The sequence below is a fragment of the Cotesia glomerata genome, linkage group LG7 (genome assembly GCF_020080835.1).
Source record: "Cotesia glomerata isolate CgM1 linkage group LG7, MPM_Cglom_v2.3, whole genome shotgun sequence".
NCBI lineage: Eukaryota > Metazoa > Arthropoda > Insecta > Hymenoptera > Braconidae > Cotesia > Cotesia glomerata.
Window position 1 is genome coordinate 26,873,786 of NC_058164.1, and position 15,015 is coordinate 26,888,800.

At 28.0% G+C, this 15,015-nt stretch overlaps 1 protein-coding gene across 16 annotated transcripts in view; it reads right to left on the reverse strand.

Moving 5' to 3' along the window:
- The window catches only part of LOC123269422 (potassium voltage-gated channel subfamily H member 6), a 28,519-nt gene that overhangs the window by 9,539 nt on the left and 3,965 nt on the right, over positions 1 to 15,015 (reverse strand). For 9 of the 16 annotated variants that reach the window (XM_044735115.1, XM_044735116.1, XM_044735105.1 and 6 more), the window contains exons 3-9: positions 12,213 to 12,371; positions 11,260 to 11,413; positions 7,492 to 7,699; positions 7,186 to 7,354; positions 6,217 to 6,288; positions 5,320 to 5,444; positions 4,845 to 4,925 (exon numbers count right to left, since the gene is read on the reverse strand). In XM_044735115.1, coding sequence (XP_044591050.1) covers positions 4,845 to 4,925; positions 5,320 to 5,444; positions 6,217 to 6,288; positions 7,186 to 7,354; positions 7,492 to 7,699; positions 11,260 to 11,413; positions 12,213 to 12,371 — 968 coding nt within the window. Of the gene's footprint in view, positions 1 to 2,763; positions 3,223 to 4,844; positions 4,926 to 5,319; positions 5,445 to 6,216; positions 6,289 to 7,185; positions 7,355 to 7,491; positions 7,700 to 11,259; positions 11,414 to 12,212; positions 12,372 to 15,015 lie in introns of those variants that run through there. The other 7 variants (XM_044735111.1, XM_044735118.1, XM_044735108.1 and 4 more) reach the window with 6 other exon arrangements.

The window sequence follows — 15,015 nt, forward strand, 5'->3', positions numbered from 1 at the left end:
CAGTACGGCTAGTAATAATCGGTTCCTCATTTTGTCCCAGAAGGTTCTCCGACATGGCCCTTGGGGACTTTATACACGTCATTGTCGTTGGAACAAACGTGTTGGCTGACGATACTGACTTTACCAACAAATTTTTACTCTCGCGACCCCAAGCTGCAAGTTTTCTGCCCAACGGATAGGTAAATGATCTTTTAGGCCACTCAATACTAAAAATTGTCTCCCTTATAACACTTCCCTTCTGATTAATATTATTATTATTATTGATATTAATATTATTAATAAATTTATTATCGTTATTTAATTTATCTTTTATTTTTTCTAATGATTCAGACTCAAATTCAAGCTCATCGGGAAATATTTCCTCAGCCTCAATCGGGACTTGAGTTTTTACAATGCCTGGTTCGTTTTTCCCACCGGATGATTTTAAACAAGACCATTTTTTTGACAGCGCGAACGACAAAGACACCGACGAGGACGTCGATGATGTCAGTGAAGATGAATGATGAGAATGATGAGAGTGATGAGAGTATCTTTTTTTTCGTCCTGTAGTAGTTATAAACGGATTTTTATCTTGTGTAATATTATCTTGTGTTTTTGTTATCTGTTCAGACGGATTAGATGAATTTTTATAGTGTACTTGTTCCTGTTTGTTATTCAAGGAAGAGCGACTTGAAAATGTAGTTGAAGCGGATCCAACTTGTTGTTCTCCATTGCAAGATACCGATCCCCGTAATTTATTATATACATTTGAAGGATTTTTATAATTAATACGGTCAGTCTCAATTATCCTCGCAAGATCCGAACCGGCAGAGTCACTGGTGGTGTCTGAGGTCGGTCTGTTGTATGAATATTTACCAATGACACGATTTTCTCCGGCTGCTCCCGGGAATTTCTTTCTCCGAATCACAACTGGCGGCGGTAAACGATCAATCGTTTCAATCAAATAGTTAGAGGCCTCTTGTTCATCATCAGATACACTGATATTCCCGACTCTTTTGCTCCCCTGGTCACACCACCCCCAACGTTTTTCCTTGTTTCGCTCCACGTTCTTGTTTTTCTCGTACAGATCAATTTTAAATTATAATTACTTTCGGATTTATTATTATTATTATTACCATCACTTATTTTATTTTTTTTTTTTTTTTTTTTTTTTATATTAATAATATTGAATTTTCATTTTATCATTTTTAGTATTCAACTTGTGTTTTTTTTTTTTTTTTTTTTTTTATTAATCACGTAAAGGTAAACTAAGGCATTGAGGTGTAGTCAGGTGTAATTATGTTTTAATAATAATAATTATTGGATGGACATTACAAATCAGTCGACAGGTTTTTCTTAATTTTTGTGCGTTATTATTATTATTATTATTATTATTATTATATTAATTTTTATTTAAAATTTTTTTCCGATCTCTTTTTCTGAGCCGTGACTTTTGAATTAACTTTAATACACAAAAAATTTGACAAATATCATTTTATAAACTTTTTATATAAAATTCACTGTAAAAATATTATTATATCACAATTATAAAAAATTATAAACAATAGAGACAGGAATAAACTAATAATAATATTAAATAATAAATAGTTAATTTTTGAATATAAATTAGCCTGTTAGCCAGCATATCAGAGAATTTTTTAATATTGTTATTTTGATCTCTTGATGTTATTATATTTAATTGTCAGATTATTGTTTAGTTGGACTAAGAACATAATAACACTTATTGATGATGATAGTGCACCTCGTGCATGAAAGCTACTGCGCCGTTTCTGGAGTAAATCCTAGACAGAAACTACGAGGAAAAACCGCCACCTGCGCTCAGAGAACCTATATTGATTTTGATATGTTCCATTCCACCGAATGAGAGCACTGCTAACTGAAACTAGAGTGATATGCGCAAGCGCTACTCAAATTTTATATACATATCTCATTTTCATCTATATATATATATATTTTTGTGATTGTGTAAGGGTCTACTTTGGAGATTTAGTGAATAGAGAAAAATAAAAAAAGTTTAAAAAGCGACGGAATTTGGGACGATTACTAAATGAGAGCTCGTTGGGATTTTTATTATTTTTTATTCTTCTTTTACTATTTTCTTATTAATTAGACGCTCTTTTATACCTAATACAAACGACGAAATAATTTTTTTTTTCTCATTTTTAAAGATCACATTTATTTAACAACAACTATTCAGATTATAGAATTTATTTATAATTGTACTATGTATTTTTTATTATTAATTGAGTCAATACTAATTTATTTTTAACGACCTATAATTTATTTTAACAATACCTTTGTTTTTAAAAATAGTAGAATTTTTTATTTACAATATTATTTTAATTAATGATTAAAGTGATTATTAAAGTTCGAATAATACTATTATTCATAGTCATGGAAAATCAATATTAAGTCAATTTTTAATAAATACACCCGATGATAATCACCTATCTGTCTATATTAATGCCATTTTGATAAAAATCGATTTTAATTTAAACATTCATTGAAATCCCCGTACGAGTACATCAACTTGACCGGGATTTATTTAACAAAAAGGTTAATTTTGTATTATTTTAAAAATTTAAAATAATCTAAAAATAAATATCTGTAATTTAATTTAATAAATTGATCTTTAAAAAATAATAATTGCAATTATTTTATCAATTACTATAAAAAAAGTTTTAAATGAGTTTTTTAATTCTATAATATTTTTTTGTCAATACCTAATTGACTAATTAGACTAATTAGTCTAAATTGTCTTACCCTCTCTTCGCGTGGTTTACAATGTTCGTCATGTTTTTCGATATCTTCAACAAACTCATGCAAAAGTCTAATGTCCTGGGGGCTGGGGGGATCAGACACCCGACCAGCCCCCGCGTTCATCGCACTATGAGGCGCCAGTTCACATAATCCTTTGCTCTCGTCAACAATAAGTTTTTTTTTTTCAACTTTACCACTGGCACTATCACTACTACCGCTACCACTAGCACTATTTGCCTGACACTGATTGTAATCGTATTCGGGGTAATCGTCGTAATCGCACGATTCCTGGTCAACTTCTTCCTCTTTTAGTTTCCAGTCAGGCCAACTGGCCCAGCTGTTAGTTAATTTTCCACCCTCGGTCAACCGTCTTAATTCCTCATCGCTCATTTAACTCTCATTCAATATTTAAAGTTTTTTCATTTTTCTTTTTTAATTATTATTTACACTATTTTATTTTACCTAAAATTTTCAAAAATACTATTAATTTTTTATTAGCTTTTAGATTTTTAAATAACGCAGCAAAATTATTTCGAAAAAAAAAATTTTATCTTAAAAACTGTTTTCTCACATTTTATAATATTGAATAATAATAATAAATTTTCACTGGATAAATTTTTTTCAAAACTCACTAACAGGTTATTGACACGTGTTCAAATGAACCGAAAATAATTCGATAAAAAAATTATTTTATTTATTTTATTTAAAGTCAATATATTAAATAAAATAAAATATTTATATGCATAATAGTTGAGACCTAGGTCTGGATACATAAATATTGTGTGTAAAATAACGACACAAGGACGCAAAGCATTGATCAACGTCGCTATTAGCAACAATATTAACTACATATTTCAAAGGTTTTTACCACTCGAATAAAAAAAAAATATAACAATAAAAAGACAATCTAGGTGACAAAATCTCTACAGTTGAGATCAATGGGTTTGGCATGGATCCTAGCCTAGAGCCAAAGCCTTCAAGTTTATCTGCAGTTATCGAAACAGGTCAGGAAGAGAGTAAAGCTGACAAACAAACCCATTATTTTTATTTTTTCATCATTTTTTATTTAATGTTGATTTGATCGTTGAGTATCAAAAAAATAATCAATCAAATTTATCGATTAATTGTTTTTATTTTGTTTTTTTTTTTTTTTTTAGCACGTGACAAATAGGTAAATTAAAAAAAAAAAACTTGAAACTTTTATTCGATCGTGTCGACATCAAAGAAAAATATAACGAGCTTTGACATTAATCAGCTGGATTTTAATTAAAATTTTTTAATTAAACAAAATGATAACTTGAAAAAAATAATAACGATAAAAATGAGAGAGATGAAAATGTTTTGAAAATTTTTGGTTCCGAGAGTGATTTATTGTCACTGATAACAGTTACAAAATTATAAACAATAAATAAATAATTAAATAAATAGATCGAGTAAGAAATAATCGAAAATAGTGTAAAATAGTGTAAAATAGATAAATAGATAGATAGATAAACAGATAAGAGGAGTGTGTGAGCCACCACACGAATCGGCGGACACTGCAGCACTGACTGATACGCTGTCTGTCGGAGCCGCCACGAACCCTCCCCTAAACCACCCTATTCGTTTTATCCTCTATATATGTAGTATGTACCTTACTATACTATATATACCCATACATTCATACATGATACCGATATGACACATACCTATGATGCACCACCACTTGTTAGTCGCACAATTTATTTCAAGAAAAAAAAAATAGTAATAATAATAATAACAACGCTGTATAGTTCACCGAGTCACTTAACTTTATTTTATTTTTCACTCTGATCGAAATCTTCCGGAAGATTTAACAGACTAAATGCTACATTAAACTCAAATCTATCAATTACTCATGAATCTCGTGATATAATAGATAATATAATTTTTATGTGCTTTCAATGATTTCATCACGTGGATTAGTTGTTGGTAATTATTTGGAATTTAGATTCAAATTTTCGAGCAATTAAAATATGTTTTTTTTTTTTTATATATTCAATAAATTAATTAATTAATATACGTAATTTTATTGTTTTTAAGAAAATAAAAACTTAAAAACTTACTTGAGCAACTTTTTCTCCCATATTAGGTGTATGCATGACTCCTTGAAAGTACTTAGCCGAGCCGTTGTCCTGAAGAGAGAACTGTGTCACAAGAGAACAACAATAAGGGTTGATTGTATACAACAAGATACACAACAAAAGATTAAGTTAAAAAAAAAAAAATAGATAGCAATTAATGGAATTGTCATAATCTCTGCGTGGTTGAATTTTTAAATCTTACAGTATAATTGTATATTTAACAGCTAATTGTATGGTTAAATTTAACAAATTAAAAAGTTTATTCACTAATGAAAGTTTTAATTTACTCACAAGTAGGAGGGAATTAATTAATCAATGGCAAAGAAAAAACAATGGCAATAATAGACAACCGGGGCATGTCTATATTTAATTGTAGACTAGCTGAATTGTGTTAAAAAAAGAATCAGCTCTATTCTGTTTATATATTACTAACATTGCTAACATATGACTTACTTACTTTGTGTTTAACAGAATCTGAGCCCATTTGACTAAGAGACGGGGATTTTCTTTCTTTTGAAGCTCGCCATCGCTGCAAATCACTCTCTGACGCCACTCCAGGAAATATTTTAGAGTGCTTTGTTGCTGAAATCATTTCATTTATTAACTTTTTTTTTCTCTGATAGTCTTAGTAATAATTTAACATCAAACAAATAAGGAAAAAAGGCATCTACACTACGGTAGGCTGTTATTTGGCTTTATTTATGTATAAAGCGGATATTATTATTTAATTAGTGGTGGCCAGTGTTAATGTCGTTCTCTATAAGCTGCATCCAGTGATAATTTATTATTATTATTATTATTATTGTTATTACAATATATGGTTTATAATACAATGATTGAAGATCTGTAGGATGGTAAAAATTTTTTGTCTAAAGCTCTTTTATCCTGCAGATATCTAAATAAATTTACAATAAATAAATAATATTAATAGTGTAAATTTTTCTGTACAGAAAATAATTTGTTGAATATTGGTCGTTAATATTAAAATTAATTAAATTTTTAAGTTTAGCGATAATAAAATAAAAAAAATTGTACTATAAAAGCCTGCTTAGGATTAAGTTACCCTGTACGTTGATAATAAAACGAAGAAATGTAAGAGTGCAGTCGATGGTAATTTACCGACACGCGATTCTATAGTATCTTGAGTTTACAATAGAAATATATGTATATATCAAACAATAAGGGTAGTTTTTTTTTTTTTTTTTTTTTTTTTTAATATATTGTTTAGCAATTTGTTACTTGGAATTAAAAAAAATAAAAGTGATAAAATTGTTATGGAATCGAATGTAAATTTATTGGATAGTTTAGTATTTATTATTAATTGTGTCGATTTTGTTTTGTGTTTAATTTTTACCTTCCATGAGATTATCGACCGTTGCTGGCCACCGCTCGAGCCCGGTTGCGCATTCACTTCCTCGATTAGGTACTAGAATATTTTATCTCAGTTTTCATTCAATTTTAATCGAGATCCTACTTTTATTTATTTAATCTTATAAATCCAGTTTATTATTTTTTATTTTTGACTATTTTCTAAAATCGATTCGAGGTCACCCTAGATTTATACCGATTTCAATTATTTTTTTTTTTTTTTTTTTTCATTTTTCTACAATAACACCATAATATCTAATGCTGTTTATTTAACATTTTACTCCATTTGATTTAACGATACACAGTTTTATTACCGCTTATTCATTTCTCATCAAAACTACTAATATAAATTGATATTAAAATTTATTATAATAATTATTATTTACAATTATTTTCGAGTAACTCTTAATACATTAAAGAAAAATAATAATAACAAAACTTCAATTTGTAATTAAAAAATTACCAATTTCTGTTTTTCAATTTGATTGAGGTTGAAAATAGAAAAAAAAAAAAAAAGAATATATTTCCATACATCGTTCAAGGCTAGAATTGTTATCAGGAAAACATGATAAAAAAGTAACCTCTAGATTTGTTGACAATATATTTATGATTTTATCTATTTTTACTTACTATCTGAAATTAATAAGCGGTAATGTTTACAATAACAACAAATACAAATGCAAACAAAGGGAAAGTGACACTGGATAGAGAAAACGAAAAAGAAAAAGAAAAGAAAAGAAAAAAAAAAGGGAAGAAAAATAAAAATAGGTGACATCGAATACGAAACGAGAAGGATCGTGACGACTAACTACGGTAAAAAAGATCATCATCACAAGCCCACATATTAACAACATTATAATACTTAGACAGGAAATATACCTTTTATAGATATATGAATATATGTAGTATAGGATATGTAGGATATTTACGAAAGGAAAACACACAGGGGACTTACGAACACTGCAAGTGAGACTCCTACATGGTATTCGTGACATGTCGGACTTGACCATCCTCCTTGAAATGGCATCCAGACTTGCAGCATGTGATACACTTCTTGACGGTCCATCATTACCGTTTCCTGGTGAGCAATTCGTGCCATCCCAGATACCAGACTTTGGTGAAATCTGTTGAAAATTCCTTTATTTTAGTATATTATATATATATATATCTAATACATCTATATCTACATATACTAATAATAATATTATTATTATATAAATTTAGGTTGTTTTTGTTATTATTATATATAAGATTTACTGACGTCGCTTACTCCTTCGGGGCTGGCGATTGGCGCGGTAGCAACGGTCGTTGTTGTTGTTGGACGAGTTGTAGCTCCAAGGCCTGTTGACAATCCATGGCTGCTGTTACTCGCTGGCAATGGTAATGGAGCTATTGTTGATGGTGGTGGGGTTCCTATTCGCGCAGATCCCCAGGATTCTAACATCGTCGGCGACCCGCATGTTAATGGGCTAAAATTTTAATATAATAATAATATTTAACTATATAACTATATTTATTATCAAGATTTGGTTTTAGTAGATTGAAATTGTGTTAAAAAAGAAAAAAAAGGACAAAAAATAATAATGATAGTGATAAAAAACAGAACAATGATAGAAAATGATCGATAAAGAGACGCCATGAGGTCGGAGGTCAGCCGGTCTCGGGATCGCCAAGTGTGTCAGTGTTAGGTCAGAGTCCATATCAATCGATATATATATATATATATACATTACATGACGTACAACATTAACTGCAATGTTTAGTCAAAAGTTTGTTGAGAATTTCTTTGTTTCACAGTTACACAGTTATACTAAATTTAATTTTTACGTCTTTGAAACAGAAACTTTTAGCCTTCAGATATCGTTAATCATGCTAGAGTTTCCTAGAGCCTCATACTACTAATACTAAAACTATATTTTATATACTCAGTGTCGATTTAATTATAAATAATTAACTAAAAAAAGTTTATCAGCTAAATACTCGATGACATTTTTAATTTTAAAATTTAACACTATGTGCTATTTAATAAATTTGTTTGCGTGATTAAAACGATAAATAGCTTGTATTTATTTATTTACTTGATTATTTGTGAGACCTTGAACAAAGCTCTGGGGAAATAAGTTATGGTTTAAAGTTTAACTTTAACTGGTTAGTGTGTCTGTCATCTGGACAGTAGTTTCTCCTGTCAACGACACGTCCGGTTAACATTTATATAATAGGAAGTTTATTCAGGGTCTTCATTATTTAATCGTTGCGTGATCCACTCTTTAGCTGTACTACTATTTCAGTAGTATTCTCCAAGAAATTTCTTTTTTTCTTTTTTTCTTTTTTTCTTTTTTTCTTTTTTTCTTTTTTTCTTTGTTACTGATTTCTCATGTCACATGACCTATCTATATCTATATCTATATAATATGCGTCGGTATTATCTATAGCGAGTTGTTTTGTAGCTATTGTACTTGATGTCAGTGTCAGCGAGGGTTAACACTACACTAACTTGCTTTACTTGTTTTACTTGCTTTACTTGCATGTCTGACTTGTAACTTTACGTACTACTTACTATACTTATATACTTAATATAATACTATGTGCAATACTTTTTACATTGTTATTATTATTATCACCATCATCATTATCATTGTTCAATAAAATATACTCAAACTTTTATTTAGTTTGTATGTGTTAGTGTGCTCTGTAAAAAGGACTATTTAATCAATTGAAAAAATAATGATGAACGAATTAATTTCCCCAGAGCTCGCATTCGTTTTTATCACCAGTGTCAAATTTAAACAAATATATAATTTTAATTATAATATCTAAATGCCTGGCTATTTTTAGAGCAAATAAATTTCATTTAATGTTTATTAGTTACCAGACAATAATGTACCCAATTTTTTATTTTTTATCTCTCCACCCGTTTCTTATTTATAGGAGAATCTCCTAAAAAATACAATAAATTGGCATGAATTGAATTAAATGACATTGCTGTTAATTAGCTACTTGAATATATCAATTTATTTAACAAGTTGATGAGATGAAATTTTATTTTTACGATCTGTTGGAGTTTAATAAACCCCTGCTGTTCTCATAACATTCAGTAACCAACTAAGGAATCTATTGTATATGTCAGATGATAAATTTTATATTTTTTTTCTTTTTCTTTTTCTTATCTTTATCAATCATTCAGATATTAACTTTATTATAGTGTGTTAATTGTAATAATGGCTAGATCACTCGGCATATGTTACATTTTTTAATATTTATTTTAAAAAATTTTAATCTAACAGAGAAATCTGATGATATATGTCGGTGGTTTTACTTTAAGGGTCTATTCAGGTCAGATAGTTTATTATCTGGGTCAACGCGAGATTTTATTATATAAAATTTAATTTATTAATCAAGAATTTAGAAAATTATACGTTATTTTATCAGAAATTAATATAAATAAAATGACTCTAATTTTTTCAAACTTTCAATGTGTCAATATTAAACTTTATATAATAAATAAAATAATTTTTGAATCGATTCGCAAAAAAATCAGCAAAAATATTATTAAATTAACAATTTTACGTCATTTGTCTATATTCAATTAACTTGAGAATATTGCAATTTGAATGAAATAAAAAAAAATTGAAATTAAAATTTTTTTCTTTTGTAATAATTAAAATATATATTTAAAAAGACCTACTATTTGCCTCACAATTAAATAAATTAAACTTTGAGAAAATATAAATATTTGAGGAGAAGAAAAACAGAGTGAATTTTAATAAATGAAAATGAATAAAGAAAGAAAGAAAAAGAAAATAGTGTCTGAAAAAGAGAATAACAAATGCGTGGTAAAGAGTAATTTATATGACTTTTTATTTTCTATTCACAAGCAAAGAAAAATGTCGTAGTTTTTAGTTGTCGGATCGATCGCGTGTTGGAAAAGAGACCGTGGAAATCGAGATCTCACGACCCGTTTAAATCGGGTAGGAGTGGTAGGGGATGTAAACGTTAAAAATAAGGAAATACTGTTGGTTTCATTACAATTAAAGTTAGGAAGAAAAAAAAAAAAAGTAAACAGTTTGCACAGGTGTTACTTGTGTTTAATTGATTCAGTAATGCTCAAAAACGCTCGATAAACTTAATATAATAAATGACTATAATAAAATAAAATCATTATTAAAGAATACAATGAGGTTTCAAAAAGCATACTATCACGAAAAGTATTTTGTAGTTTGTTTATTTTCAATCAATATTTGTAACGATTGATAATGATAAGCTCAAAATGAAAAGAGATAAAAAAAATAACCGATAATATGTATATATACAGTAAATTCATTGTTTTATCAAACTTAAAATAACTGTCTACTCAGATTGGAACCGTGTCCTTGTTTACTTTTAAATGAAACTTTTTTTTTTTTGTAATATTCTGGCGAACACTCAGTTAAGTAAAGAAATATGAAAAGAAAAAAAAGTATATAGATGTATATCTCCATTTAGGAGTTGGTCATTTTAAGTGCTTGCAAATAAAAAAAATTTTAAATCACTAAAAATTTTTAAAATAAGTCTTAATTTTTTAAATTTAATCATAAAATTTTTTGCAAAATTAAAATTATTAAATAAATAAAAAAAAAAAAAAGACACCTTTATCAAGTGCTTGGCGCTACCGGCTGAATGTAATAATTCTGATAAATTATTGCTACCGATTTCAACACAAAAAAAAAAAATAAATAGATTTGTATAAAGTATATTCCAAAGAATTCGGTACTTTTGTATATAAATAGATAACCAGAGAGTTTTTTTTTTTTTTTTAAATTATTTATTGAGATTTTGGGTAATATTTGGACTTGAAGAAGATTAGAAAATTCAAGAATTGTTTTTTTGATAAATTAATAACTTAAAAATTTTTGTAATAAAATGACGAAATCTCTTTAAAACTGAAATTTATGCAAGCATATATTATATTATATTAAGATACCCACGCATTTTGTAATAAAAATATAAATTTAATGGTAAATTTAAAAGCATAAATATAAAATATACTTACCAATTTTCAGAAGCCTCTTCATCTAAAATGGTCCCATCAGCAAGCTGTCTCTGTGGCACATTTGAAGCAGTTCTCGGTCTATTTCTAACTCTCGGAGGACCAACTACTCCAGTTCTAGACAATCCAGCTCGAAAGGATGCTCTGGCTCTATCAACTGTCACAGTCATCATTTAAACAATTAATTCGCCATTAATAAATGATAATAATAATAATAATAACTAATAAGTAATATCTATCTATCTATCAACTGATTTCGATTGAATAAATTAACACTGATATAATTATTATCAAAAGGATTAACTATATTAAAATATTGTTGATTATATATGTATAAAAAAAGAATATTCCGCTTGATCTCAATTAGATAAAAAAAGACAAAGTTTTAATATCAACAACACGTGATCCCCGAATACCTCGGTTGTTTACACCAAAGTTATCCGTAATACACGTGTTGGCTGAGAAAATAACAAAGTATATTAAATTTTCTGATAAACAAATAGAGCGCGGTTAAATTTTAATACCGGTTGGTCGTAAAGAAATATAAATAATAAATAAATTATACTATAATTGACAATGATAAAAAAAATTTTCAAAGTACATTTACGAATTTACAATTTTACAACAACAATAATAACAGTAACAACTGTAACATTTATTACCAGGTCAGGGTTAACGATTTAAACGCGTTTACCAACTAGCCGACAACGTTGCGGAGGTAACTCTAAAAATAGTCTGCCGTGCGAACAAGTACGAATACAAATACGAAGACGAAGACGAAGACGAAAACGAAAACGCGATCAACAAAAATATGTGTTAGTTTATCTATTATTTATTTTTTTAAGAATTTTTACCCTTAACCATTTTTCATTATTTATTTCCTTAAATTATATAATATACCATTACAGTAGTATATCTATCAATTTATGATAATAATATAGATAATATTAACTTACATCGGGTAGCAAGACGATTATTAGTTGTTGAAGGGGGAGGCACAGCTGGTGGCGGGGGTGGCTGAGCACTAAGATCTTCAAAGTTGATAATCTGCAGGCAGATGTCATCTACCTCGCTTCTTATTGGAGCAATAACCTCGCTACACAAGAATTTTGTACCTGAAATTTATTTTTATTCACTTATTTTACTGATTTCAAAATATTTAATACACTTATTAAATTCAATTATTAAAAAAAAAACAAATTATATCTGTCACAATTAACTAATGAAATATCAATGTATGATAACAGTATAGATATATAATTAAATAATTACTCTCCTATACATATTTAAATATCCATATTGTGTAATAATTCATAATACAGAGTAATTAGATGAGAATGGTAGTTAATAGCGTCGGAGAAAGAGTAGATGAGAGAATAATAGCAACCTGGAAATTCTTGTCGATAGACTTCCGTTTATAGAACACGATATGCAGCAAAAAATCAATGGATGGAAAAAAAATAAAAAATAAAATAAATACATACATGAATAGCCTTTCCCAACCTAAATAATTTAACCACTATTTTTTATAAATACATACATTTAATTAAATCCTACTTTTTTAATTATTTCGTATAGTGTCAAATTGTACATATCGGTAAATTATAAATAAATTTTTTTCAACGGGTAATTTCTTATTTACGTTTATTGTTATTTCCATAAGAAATATTTTACAATATAAAAATAAAGTTTCTGCAAGTTAAAATTTTATAGAAAAAATAAATATAAAATCAAGTATTGAAAATAAAGTGAGTGTACGGAGGTTGTGTAAATTTTAAGTAAGGGTAGAGGACAGAGAGCTGCTGGTGCGATGCTCCATGGAATGGAAGCTGTGGAATACGTTCATCGATCCGAAAAGAGTAAAGTAGAGGGTGCTTGTGCTAGAAGCTTGTGTCGACGCCCAACCAAGACTTTTTCTTACTACTTCTAACTACTTTTGACTGAGGATCAAGGATCAACACCGATATTAGACTTGTTTTATTTAAAAAAAAAAAAAAAAAAAAAAAAAAATCCAACAACTTTATGTAATTTAATAAGAATAAGCAACAGGCTTTTACATACTCTATTTAAGTACTTTATATACATATATTTACACTATAATATTTTTTTGGCTTTTTAAAAATAAAACAGACAAAAAAAATCTGTATTTTCATCTGAAAAAATACAATTTTAACATTAATTGTTAAATATTGAATCTCGATTGGCTTATAAAAAAATAACAGGCACACACTGTTGTTTTGCGTAGATTAGAGGAATGCGTGGGAGTCTGAGCAAACCAGCCACCTAGCACAGGTAAGGCTGCTACAAATATTATCGTTATCACTAGGGTTTGGCGAGCGAACAAAACAATAATACTCGGATAAAATAATGTATTTATAAAAAAATTAATGATTTAGAATAAGGCAATGATTTTGTAAAATTAATGTAAATAGTTAAAAGACTACACAGTAAATCCGAGAGCAGTAGTTTGGGTCAACGGCTGCTTCCCCAATTGGTCGATGACGGTGCTATCGGCCTCGTGACGTCACTACCACGTGAGTGCATTGCCCCAGTGACGTTTTATTGGTATGTATGTATATAATATACGTTTTGTTTCATCTATACTAATATATTCTTCATACACCATACTTACTATTTAATAGCACATATATACTAAATTGGTAAAGTATCTGGGTCGATCAAAATACAGATCATATACTATTATTGTTTTTTTTTTTTTTTTTTTTTTTTTTTTCATAACACGTGTTAAGACTGGTTTAAAAAAGTATCAAAGATTATAAGAGACATAACGCGCGTGTGTCCTCCTTTTGAATTGTGTTACTAAGCTATATATGCATGCTCTTCGACTTGCCGACTATATCTCTCATTAAAACTTTTGTTTGAACAAGATATTGTTCATTTAGTTATTTGTTTCATATTATTTTTACTGTCAATGAGAATGAAAAAGAAAAAAGAAAAAAATAAATAATAATGTACTGAATAGTAAAACTCAACGATGGAATAGAATTACTAATTTATTATTTTTAATTTCCATCCGGTTATTTTTGTTTACTCATCAGTGAAAGATTGGGTTATTTTTAGTGCTCGAGTTCCGGTATTAGCTAAATTATATGCGTACTTGAAATTTTACTCAATAATAATAAGTGATCAGAGACCACATTTTTTTAATTTTTTTAAACTAACTTTTAATTTAAATATTTATCATAATTTAAATTTCAAATTATAGAATGCTTTAAAACTTTTAAAAATTAAATATACAGTAGAATTTAAAAAATTTTAAAAATTATCATCAAGAGTAAATACATTATAGACGACCTATCAGTAAATATATATACATATCGAGCTATAAATGTCGAAAGATTAAATTTCCAAAGTAAATCTTTATTCAAAGGAATTCACTAACAAATTACGCCAGTGTTTATATATGTACATAAAATGTATGTAAATAATGTGTGAAAAACAGTGTAGGTAACAGGTGGTTGAATTTTCTTTTATGTATTGTGTATGCAAATTACCAATCGTTAGATAAGAAATTCATTTTTAAAATTAAATAAATCTAGTTACTTTTCAATTACTTTTAGCAATGTAACTATAGTTTAATTACTCCTTTATCTATTTGCACGTTTTTTATTATTTAATAATATTGAAAAAAAAGCCCCGGGATAAATTTTATATTTTCTATTGCTTATAATCCCGATGGTAATTCGGTTATATTGGTCGCGACGGTTAAACGGTTAAACGGTTAAACGGTTAAGCGGG